Genomic DNA, 11,863 nt, shown 5'->3' on the forward strand with positions numbered 1-11,863 from the left:
CTAGAAAAACTCTGATTAAACTCATCTTCCCTTCTTCTCTCACAACCGAACGTGTTGTCCAAGACCATGGTTACCTCTTCATTGTAATCAATACTGTGATGTGGTGTTGCAAGAGGAAGAGGCCACGAAGCCTTGTCACACCAGCTCACCTCTTCCCACCTTCTGTAGATATATATAGATGAGCCAAGTCCCTCAATTTTCCTGGAAACCACACGAAGAGAAGAAAGGAAGCAAGAGTGGCGGCCAAGAAGAAGGAAGAGGAAGACCCAGCAGAAATCATCATCATCTGCGTGCGTCACCACCAAGAAGAAGGAGAAGGGTCATCAAGAGAGCTGCTACCCGAAGCCAAAGAAGGAACCCTACCGCTTTCCTTTCCTGGTTTTCTTAGTGTTCCTCTTGTTGGGTAAGAACCAGTAACTTGTGTTCTGTTGATTTTTCCTAAATTAAAGATTCTACCCTTATTGAGCTCCAATTCTTTTAATTGGTAACCAAACCAATCAATTCAGACCATCACAAGAGTAAGAACTCTTCTCTTGCTCCATATGCAACTCGGCCAATTAGCTCTATGAATTGACAAATCTCTTTAATTATGTTTGTTAGGGTTTTCTGATTTAATATAGCAAAGGACAGGCTTTGGTTTGTGAAATTCTCGAAGAGAGGTAAGGGATAGTCTATACAAGATATGTTACTTGCAGCTGTGTATACTGCTTATGACTGATGGTTTATCATGTGTTTGTTTGTTGAAAAGTGTATAGTGAATTTTTGTTATGATAAAGATGCAGAAAAGTGAGTTTGAGTTATGAGTGGGCCTTTGCAACAAGGGGTAAATTAATGAATATAAACTCTTAGAGCTGTGTTGATTATGCTAGTAACTTTAGTTAGTCAAAAGAAAGGTAAAATTATGGTTTTAGATGAATCCTAGGCTTGAATATAGGATTTGGTATGTGAGGTTGTTGGAAATGCTTTGTGCAGAATTTCTGCAGAAATATGCATAATTGGCAGTAAAACGAATGATTTTCTGGGAGCAGTCCAGACCTAATTTTTAGATGAGATTATTTTTCTGTAAAACTTTAGTGTGTCTTGAACATGCCATAAAAATTTCAGAGAATTTGGCCAAGCGGTTTGAAAGATATGATTTTTTGAAGTTTAGTGGTTGCTGCAGATTTTTCTGGTTTTCTGGTTCTGCAGTACCAACTTTCAGATGCTATAACTTTTAATTTAAACAGAATTTTGAGTTGCTTCCAAAAGGATTTTAAAGATCTATCAGTCTATTTTAAGTGAGTACAATTTTCATGTTCATATCTATTTTGTAGACTTAGATAAGTCACTTGGAAAATCAGTTATTTGCTGGAAACTCTGAACTGGTTTATGAAAACAGGGCTGTATTTCTAAGCTTATAACTTTTTCATGTGACATGGTAATAATCTAAAATTTAGTTTTCTGGAAAGCTGAAAGAGTCTTGTCTAAGTACATAAATTTTGAAAGGAAATGGATGAGAACTGGATTTTTAGTGAATTTAACAAATTTACTGCTCACTGCTGTTTTCTGCAATGATAGCAGAATTTTAAAAATATTTGTAATATTTTCAGTTATGGTCGGAATGCCCCAGAACCAAGTTTTATTTTCTAAACCCGTGATTTTACAATAACTAAAGGGATTAAAGAGAGTATAATGACCAATTAAGAATGTTTACCTGGTAAATAGTTAAGGAAAGTTTGAACGTTGTTAAAGCTGAGGGAACCCGTAAGGGTGGTTTTAGTGCTATTTTAGAGGAGATTATGTCCGAATTTCTATAAAAGTTCAAGGACTTAGTTTAATGAAAATGTGTAAGTTGCCCCTAAGAAAGGTTAAAGTTAAAGACAATGATATTAAGATAAAGTGAAGAAAGAAATGAGGAACAAGGAATGAAATAAAAGTTGAGAATTATATTGAATGGGCCTTGTGCCGTACTACTAATGCGAAAGTGCCCGCCTAATGGATAGCCTGAGATTGCTAATGCGGGAATGTTCGCTTAATTGATAGCACTGTTCCTTACTGTGATACACATTGAAATGTTATTATAATGAGGCCTAATTGACACGGGTAACCGTGATGCCAAGGTGTCTAATTGACACAGTAAAGGGACCATACTGGGGTTCACTCTGAGTAACGTCGGGTTGCGGGTAGATAACCGACGCATGAGCTCATGGCCTGCGCTAGGAATAGGTATGCATCATCTTGTTTGCGCATATGAACTTCTTGTGAATTATTTACTGCCATTTCTTTCTTGTTCATGCTACTTACTTGTCATAAATATGTTTGTGCCTTGAGTCTCTGTATTTGTTCTTTTTCTGTTTCGCGACAACTTAGAGATAAAGACCCTAGGTTCCCCTTTTTCCTTACTGAGAACTCTAGGTTCTCACCCTTCTTTTCTTTCTTTTCCCCCTCCCCAGACGGGTCCGGCAGAGGAGCCCTGTGAGTTTCGTTCTAACCGCTGAGCTATGAGGATCCGGCGCGCGGTGGAGTCTTCATATGGAGCATGTTTTGGACCTCTTTCTTGCACAATGTTCGGAGATCACTCCAGAGTTAGTCGCAGTGGATCTTTCGCTCCTGTTTGATGATCTTAGTATCACTTTCCCCTCACTTTTGTAGTACTTTTAGAGGGGTAGAACATCTTAGTAGTTCGGTTCCAGCTTAGGAAACCCGTGTGAGGGTTGGGACTGATTTCTTCTTTTGTATCTGTACATATAACTTGGTGTGATACTCGGCTTTGATGGATGACACGTATCCTTGAACTTAACTCGTGTATATTATATATATGTTTATATATGTTATTTTCTGTTGCCTTGTGTTTTCTTACACGACAACTCTGAAGAAACTAACCTTGTGAGCAACTAAACGCTATTCCACAAGTAGTAATCTGTTCACGATTAAACCGATAAAGGCTTTTATTGATATTAATTTATAAAAATCTGAGTCTAGAGCTAAGTAGGCCGCACGACGAGTAACACCTAGACATTTGGCATTGGTCATGACGTGTCGAAAGTTGGGGTGTTACAGTTGGTATCAGAGCAGTTCGTCCTTTGAGCCTTGGGATGGACTGTCTATACTTTCTTGCATACTCTGAATCTTTTTATACCATGCAGTTAGGATATTTTGGTAATATATTCTGCATGAAGGTCTGTGAACATCCATTGTAGTAATATTAATACTTGATTTTGATATATTAAGACTGATCACCTTAATATTGATTATTGGGTATTGATAGGACTCAAATGGCTGCGAATAGGCGAGGACGCCCTCGACTGGGAGGAACGAGTGAGGGAAATTTCCCTGATGCAGCGGCTATTCTCGAATCTGTAAACGCTATGGCCGCTGCTGTATGTGAATCAGTAGCTGCTACTAACCGAGTAGCTGAACGTCTTGATCGTCAGAATGGAATTGAAAATAACCATGGGCCTAGACAAGAAAATGAAAATGGTGAAGAAGGTGAAGCTGGACTACGTAACCGGCCCATGACTCTAGCCACTTTCTTGAAGATAAATCCGCCTCAATTCCATGGGAACACTAGTGCTACACGAGCTGATGACTGGTTTAAAGAAATAGGACGAGCAATGCGAGCCCAACAAGTCCCTGAAAGACAGCGAGTGGAATTTGCTGCTTATATGTTGAGGAATGACGCGCAACATTGGTGGCAGGGAATACTCCAACTACTAGGAAGAGAAGCTATTGACATCTCCTGGGAGGAATTTTCAGTTGAATTTTATAAGAAGTATTTTCCTGAGTGTTCTCGCACCGCTAAGGAATTGGAGTTGCTTCAATTAAAACAAGGAAACATGACAGTCAGTGAGTACACTCGCAAGTTTGAAGAGTTATGCCGGTTCTCGAACATTTGTCAAGGAGCACCAGCTGCATTCGAGAAATGGAAGTGCATCAAGTTCGAAGGAGGACTTAGAGAAGAACAGTTAGCTCATGTGGGCCCGATGGAAATACAGAATTTTGCAGAATTAGTTAACAAGAGCCAACTGACGGAGGAATGTGTAAAGAAGCTGGTGGCAGCACAAACTAAGCACAAAAACCTTCCAACAAGGGATTTCAATCGTAACCTCGCTCCTCAAGGAAGAAACTTCAAAGTAACTCGGCAGCCAGACTTAGGCAAACAATTGCAATCGACCCAACCAAGACTGATATGCACTGTGTGTGGAAGGAATCATGGGGGAAAACCCTGCTTGCTGAAGTCTGGGGTTTGCTATAATTGCGGAAAGCCCGGACATATAGCCAAAGAATGCATTCGACGAAAGCCTGAATTTGGTTCCCTTGGACAGCAACAGCTAGGAAGGGTGTTTGTCTTGGATGCGAGAAATACTACCAAAATCGATCCCCACACTCGAGGTAACGAAATTTTGAGGACAAAATTTTTTTTAGGAGGGTAGAATGTAACCACCCTACCCCATAAGGCCTGTGATTTTTTTTTATTATTCTTTACAGCGTTCGCTGACACGCATAGGTTTATATATAAGTAGCATAGATAACGAATTAGAATTAGAACACGTAGCGCAAAACTTTTCTTTTAGTGCTTCCAAGCGACGAACCTTTTTCCGATTCAATTATTCTATGGAATAAGTATTCCCTTGAACCATATTAGTTAGATAATTCAAATTTTTGAACCGGTTTGATTTTTCTTCTCTCGGTTCAACCAAACCATGCTTTTCTTAAATAACCCAGATCTAGAAAAACTCTGATTAAACTCATCTTCCCTTCTTCTCTCACAACCGAACGTGTTGTCCAAGACCATGGTTACCTCTTCATTGTAATCAATACTGTGATGTGGTGTTGCAAGAGGAAGAGGCCACGAAGCCTTGTCACACCAGCTCACCTCTTCCCACCTTCTGTAGATATATATAGATGAGCCAAGTCCCTCAATTTTCCTGGAAACCACACGAAGAGAAGAAAGGAAGCAAGAGTGGCGGCCAAGAAGAAGGAAGAGGAAGACCCAGCAGAAATCATCATCATCTGCGTGCGTCACCACCAAGAAGAAGGAGAAGGGTCATCAAGAGAGCTGCTACCCGAAGCCAAAGAAGGAACCCTACCGCTTTCCTTTCCTGGTTTTCTTAGTGTTCCTCTTGTTGGGTAAGAACCAGTAACTTGTGTTCTGTTGATTTTTCCTAAATTAAAGATTCTACCCTTATTGAGCTCCAATTCTTTTAATTGGTAACCAAACCAATCAATTCAGCCCATCACAAGAGTAAGAACTCTTCTCTTGCTCCATATGCAACTCGGCCAATTAGCTCTATGAATTGACAAATCTCTTTAATTATGTTTGTTATGGTTTTCTGATTTAATATAGCAAAGGACAGACTTTGGTTTGTGAAATTCTCGAAGAGAGGTAAGGGATAGTCTATACAAGATATGTTACTTGCAGCTGTGTATACTGCTTATGACTGATGGTTTATCATGTGTTTGTTTGTTGAAAAGTGTATAGTGAATTTTTGTTATGATAAAGATGTAGAAAAGTGAGTTTGAGTTATGAGTGGGCCTTTGCAACAAGGGGTAAATTAATGAATATAAACTCTTAGAGCTGTGTTGATTATGCTAGTAACTTTAGTTAGTCAAAAGAAAGGTAAAATTAAGGTTTTAGATGAATCCTAGGCTTGAATATAGGATTTGGTATGTGAGGTTGTTGGAAATGCTTTGTGCAGAATTTCTGCAGAAATATGCATAATTGGCAGTAAAACGAATGATTTTCTGGGAGCATTCCAGACCTAATTTTTAGATGAGATTATTTTTCTGTAAAACTTTAGTGTGTCTTGAACATGCCATAAAAATTTCAGAGAATTTGGCCAAGCGGTTTGGAAGATATGATTTTTTGAAGTTTAGTGGTTGCTGCAGATTTTTCTGGTTTTCTGGTTCTGCAGTACCAACTTTCAGATGCTATAACTTTTAATTTAAACAGAATTTTGAGTTGATTCCAAAATAATTTTAAAGATCTATCAGTCTATTTTAAGTGAGTACAAGTTTTATGTTCATATCTATTTTGTAGACTTAGATAAGTCACTTGGAAAATCAGTTATTTGCTGGAAACTCTGAACTGGTTTATGAAAACAGGGCTGTGTTCCTAAGCTCATAACTTTTTCATGTGACATGGTAATAATCTGAAATTTATTTTTCTGGAAAGCTGAAAGAGTCTTGTCTAAGTACATAAATTTTGAAAGGCAATGGATGAGAACTGGATTTTTAGTGAATTTAACAAATTTACTGCTCACTGCTGTTTTCTGCAATGATAGCAGAATTTTAAAAACATTTGTACAATTTTCAGTTATGGTCGGAATGCCCCAGAACCAAGTTTTATTTTCTAAACCCGTGATTTTACAATAACTAAAGGGATTAAAGAGAGTATAATGACCAATTAAGAATGTTTACCTGGTAAATAGTTAAGGAAAGTTTGAACGTTGTTAAAGCTGAGGGAACCCGTAAGGGTGGTTTTAGTGCTATTTTAGAGGAGATTATGTCCGAATTTCTATAAAAGTTCAAGGACTTAGTTTAATGTAGACATGCATCATCTTGTTTGCGCATATGAACTTCTTGTGAATTATTTACTGCCATTTCTTTCTTGTTCATGCTACTTACTTGTCATAAATGTGTTTGTGCCTTGAGTCTCTGTATTTGTTCTTTTTCTGTTTCGCGACAACTTAGAGATAAAGACCCTAGGTTCCCATTTTTCCTTACTGAGAACTCTAGGTTCTCACCCTTCTTTTCTTTCTTTTCCCCCTCCCCAGACGGGTCCGGCAGAGGAGCCCTGTGAGTTTCGTTCTAACCGCTGAGCTATGAGGATCCGGCGCGCGGCGGAGTCTTCATATGGAGCATGTTTTGGACCTCTTTCTTGCACAATGTTCGGAGATCACTCCAGAGTTAGTCGCAGTGGATCTTTCGCTCCTGTTTGATGATCTTAGTATCACTTTCCCCTCACTTTTGTAGTATTTTTAGAGGGGTAGGACGTCTTAGTAGTTCGGTTCCAGCTTAGGAAACCCGTGTGAGGGTTGGGACTGATTTCTTCTTTTGTATCTGTACATATAACTTGGTGTGATACTCGGCTTTGATGGATGACACGTATCCTTGAACTTAACTCGTGTATATTATATATATGTTTATATATGTTATTTTCTGTTGCCTTGTGTTTTCTTATACGACAACTCTGAAGAAACTAACCTTGCAAGCAACTAAACGCTATTCTACAAGTAGTAATCTGTTCACGATTAAACCGATAAAGGCTTTTATTGATATTAATTTATAAAAATCTGAGTCTAGAGCTAAATAGGCCGCACGACGAGTAACACCTAGACATTTGGCATTGGTCATGACGTGTCGAAAGTTGGGGTGTTACAGTTTCTATTCTATATTCTATTATTCTAGCATCTTAGTTTATATTCTCTTGTTGACGTCTTTACTTTTCCAATTTAATTTATGAACTCTTCATGTTAGATTCAATTTCTTTTTTAATGCAATTTGAGGTATTTCATATTTATTGCTTCTTTCTTCATTTGTTATTATTGATTCCTTGCAATTGTTGGTTTTAGATTTTACATTCTCTTATTACTTTTCTATGCTTTTATTTTATGCCTTCCAAGTGTTTGATAAAATGCTTGGTTGGATTTTAAATTAGATTTTTATGTTCTTGACTTGGATTGATTATTTAGAGACTCTTGAGTTATCAAAAGTCTTTTGTTGAATGGTAATTGGAGAGTGCGGGTTAGCTTGAACTTCACCAAAGCTAGTCTCTCACTATGAGTTGACTAGGACTTGTGAACTCAAGTTGATTGTATGCACCTGATGTGTAGGTTTTGAGACGGACTTCATTAACAGTCTTCTTGCACCATTGACTTAATCATTATTATTATTATTATTATTATTCCATCCAGTCATATACCTACAAACACAAATGCACCCACACATAAGTACATAACACATACGGAGAGGGATTAAGAAAGGAAAAAAGAAAGAAAGAAAGGAAAGAAAGAAAGAAAGAAAAGAAGAAAGAAAGAGGGAAAGAAGGGAAGCGGGGAAGGGGGCCGCCGAGGAAGAGAAGAAGAAGACCCGTGAGAGAGGGAGAGCGCTAGGGGAGGAGGAGCTGTTCGCACCGCCACCGTCGTGTCACCTGTGCCGTCGCCATCGTCCGTCGCGCCGCTACCACGCTGTGTAACCGTTGAGAACAGAGACGCGAAGGAGAGGAGGCCACGGGTCACTGTCCTCGAAGCTTTCGTCGTCACTGTGCAGAGCCGTCGCTATCGTCATCATCGCAGGTTGATGCTGCTGCGCTTGTGATGTCACCGCCTCTGGGTTTGTCACCGTAGAGGATGGTCGCAGGCAGAAGAAGGAGAAGAGACCTCCGTCGCCGCCGAGCCAAACGCAGGAGAGAGAAGGAGCCCGCGGGAGAGGAGCTTGTTACCGCCGCTTCTACCGCTGGTAAGGTTTTAAGTTGGTTTTTGTTTCCTTTGAATTTCCGAGAGTTTAATCATCGCTGTATGTTTGTTTCAGTCGCCGTTGCCGAAGTTCTGGTCGCCGCTACCGCCAAACCAGTTCAGCTACCGCCGCTGTTTCATTTTCTTAGTTCGGTAAGTACTTATGTTTCGGAAACCCATGTTAATATTCTGTTATGTTTGGTTATAAACTCTAAGATTCTGGTAACGTAGGGTCGTGTTTTGAGCATTGCATCTCACTTTTAAGTTGCTGTGAGTGCTGCGAAAGTGATCAGTGACTGAGTTTGCGGTTGCTGTTGGTTTCGAGTTAAGAGAAATGGTTTCATTGACGCGTTTGAGTTATGGTTTCGACGAGTCGAGGTAGGGGTTTTCTTAAAATTTATTTTATCTTATAGAGTTGTTATAAATAGATAGTAATGTGAGAAACATATGTCTGTGATTATGATTGTCTTATAAATGTGGTTGTTTGCTGGACTGAATGATTGATTACTTGATTGCTGGAGTAATTTGTGATTGTTGAAAAGAAATTAGTTTGAAAAGTTATTTGGTTGATTATTATGAAAAATGATTTTTATTGGTTTTGAAGTTATTTTGATAATGTAAACGAACCTGTTTTGGAAATGATTTGAAATATGAAAATAAATTAATTCTGGAAGCGGTTTAAATTTTGAATTAGTCTGATTATATAAAGGATTTAATATTTGAGCGGGCTTAATTGTTACAAAAATTTATTATTGGAAATGGATGGATTTAAAAATAATTTGACATTAGAACTGGTTATATTTTTGGAAAATGATTGAGATTTGGTATTGGTTGATTTGAGGAATGTTTGGATGGGACCCGAAAAGGGTGGCAGTGTCTGAGTTTTAGAGGAGATGCTGCCGAAATTTTATAAAATTGGAAGTTTCGTTTAAAGTAATTATTTAAAAATATTTGGTTTTAAACGTTATATGTTTTAAGATTGATTTATTTAAAAGAAGGAATTATGTCTTGAATTGGAATTGTTAATGAACGGAACGGAAAGAAGGATGATGGAAATTTTCTTTGAAACATGGGTTTTGGATGAAATTGGAAATGAGATTTGAGTTGATGAATGATGATGATGTTGAGAATGTTGAGATATGATCTTTGAATTATTCATATGGCTTATGAATTTGAATTATCTGAGATACGTGGTTCCCTAGATAAAGTACCATGGCTTGCCACCCCGTGTACCAGGTTGAAAACTCGATACTCTGTTGACTCTACGACGTAAGTGTCACCGGGCACTATATAAATTCCCGGGAATGTTACCCCCATTGAGCAATATTGATTATTTGAGAAAACGCTATGCATAGACTCTTGGGGATGCACATCAGGGGAGAGTCTAAGTTCAATTCAGACTTGTCGGGTTGGCTGGATAACTGACAGATGAGCCTCATCAGCCATAGGACAGGCATGCATCATATGCATTTGTATGCTTTGCTTGAGTTTGAACTTGTTTTGGTTTGCCTAATTGCTAAACTGTTCTTAACTGCTACTTGAACTATTTGTTGTAACTGCTACCTACTTGTGCTTTCCTTGTCTGTCTTGCCTGTGTTTATCCTAGCGTGCTACATTTGAGAATGAACTTTGGTGCTGAATTAATGACTGTGTTGTTTGATTACGTGGTTGGTTTCTGATTGAGATTTTCTTATAAGAAAGGAAAGGTTTCAGATTTCTGAAAGATTGAACATTGTTTCTTTGAAAAGGTTTTGAACAATTACCTATTGGTTTTTAAAAGATTCATAAGACAATGATAATCACTGAGCTTGAAAACAATTTTCTTGTTAAAATCTTCTTATGACAACTTTGAAACTCCGTGGTGAGACCATGTGGTTAGGTTCTCACCCCCCTACAGCTTTACCTTTTCAGGAACCGGATGAAGAAGTATTAACAAGAGTTATACTGTGTTTGGTTTATATGTTGTTATATTAATTAGATTATTTTCTTCCCTCGTCTTTGTTATTACAATTTTGTAAGAGGGATAGGAGTTGTATGTTATATATATATATATATTATGTAAGAAGTCTTGTATATGAACCTATGCCTGCTTTTTTTTTTAAGATAAAGTATTTATTTCTGGTTTTCAAACAAATCAGCGATTCGGTGTTGAGTCACAGGCTCCTATTTTAATATTAAGTATATAAAGTAGTCATAATACTTCTTGCAATCAGAGTGACACAGCCGGAAGCGTGACATTCTGGTAGTGATGGTGTTACATTATGGTATCAGAGCAGTCTTTCCTGTAGAGCCTTGGGAATGGACTGATTATGCTTCAATTGCATACTCTGAGAGTCTGTCATGTAGTAGGTCTTGTTTGAATAACGAGAATTAGAGCTTTATGCACATGACGGTGTATTGATTAATGCCATTAGTCTTGTATTGCATAATTCCTGGTATTAAGTTTGGCCAGCTTAACACTAGTGAATTATGTATATGTAAGCACTAATGGGTTATCATAGATGATATGCGAGTCATAGATAACGCGAGTCGTGGGTTTTGGTTACGTTAGAAACTAAGTTCTAGAGATTAGTTCCGTTTCGACGTATAATCTTTATTCGTGTTTGACATTGTAACACCCTACCATACAGAGTCTTATGCTTAAGTCATAATTCAGAGATGGCAAGGTATTACGACCTCTAAAATAAAAAATTTAGTACGTATAGTAGTATGAATAATTGATTATAACTAGGAGCCTTTGTAGAAAAAGGGGTAAACAAAAACCGTAACTCGAATGCGCAACACTCCGATCGATAACGTAATGGTGCACGAATTATGAATCACACTTTTCACAACTCGTACCACTGACCAGCAAGTGCACTGGGTCGTCCAAGTAATACCTCACGTGAGTAAGGGTCGAATCCCACGGAGATTGTTGGTTTGAAGCAATCTATGGTTATCTTGTAAATCTTAGTCAGGAAGTCAATTATGTTTATCAGTTGAATTGCAAATAAATAAGAGAGCATGGATTAAAGGTTACTTGTTATGCAGTAATGGAGAATATGTTGGAGTTTTGGAGATGCTTTGTCTTCTGAATCTCTGCTTTCCTCTGTCTTCTTGTTCACGCACGCACGTCCTCCCATGGCAAGCTGTGTGTTGGGGGATCACCGTTGTCAATGGCTACCTTCCATCCTTCCAGTGAAAACTACGCTCACGCACTCTGTCACAGCACGGCTAATCACCGGTTGGTTCTCGATCCGGTTGGAATAGGATTTACTATCCTTTTGCGTCTGTCACTAACGCCCAGCCTTCAGGAGTTTGAAGCTCGTCACAGTCATTCAATCCTTGAATCCTACTCGGAATACCACAGACAAGGTTTAGACTTTCCGGATTCTCACGAATGCCGCCATCAATCTAGCTTATACCACGGAGATTCTGATTAAAGAATC

At 38.4% G+C, this 11,863-nt stretch overlaps 1 protein-coding gene and 1 long non-coding RNA gene across 4 annotated transcripts in view; one reads left to right on the forward strand and one right to left on the reverse strand.

The window, feature by feature from the left end:
- On the forward strand, positions 1-7,143 carry LOC107619648. 3 transcript variants are annotated; one of them, XM_021110613.1, is made up of 4 exons: positions 3-403; positions 601-659; positions 2,433-5,109; positions 6,756-7,143. In XM_021110613.1, exon 3 carries the CDS (start codon positions 3,255-3,257, stop codon positions 4,410-4,412), a length of 1,158 nt encoding a protein of 385 aa, XP_020966272.1. In that variant the 5' UTR covers positions 3-403; positions 601-659; positions 2,433-3,254; the 3' UTR covers positions 4,413-5,109; positions 6,756-7,143. The 3 variants fall into 3 exon arrangements, 2 of the variants coding, with proteins under 2 accessions (XP_020966273.1, XP_020966272.1); XM_021110614.1 differs by lacking the exon at positions 601-659 and having other exon boundaries at positions 1-403; XR_001615720.2 differs by lacking the exons at positions 3-403; positions 601-659; positions 2,433-5,109 and adding an exon at positions 5,301-5,365 and having other exon boundaries at positions 6,756-7,136.
- LOC110266272 overlaps positions 8,061-11,863 on the reverse strand; it is an 18,186-nt gene continuing 14,383 nt past the window's right edge. Inside the window, exon 3 of the long non-coding RNA XR_002353451.1 lies at positions 8,061-8,168. This is a non-coding gene — a long non-coding RNA (uncharacterized LOC110266272). The remainder of the gene's footprint in view (positions 8,169-11,863) is intronic.

This window comes from Arachis ipaensis, chromosome B09 (genome assembly GCF_000816755.2).
Source record: "Arachis ipaensis cultivar K30076 chromosome B09, Araip1.1, whole genome shotgun sequence".
NCBI lineage: Eukaryota > Viridiplantae > Streptophyta > Magnoliopsida > Fabales > Fabaceae > Arachis > Arachis ipaensis.

Excerpts from the sequence above, each read along its gene's own strand:
- LOC107619648 (XM_021110614.1), top strand. The coding sequence starts at position 3,255 with ATGGCTGCGAATAGGCGAGGACGCCCTCGACTGGGAGGAACGAGTGAG.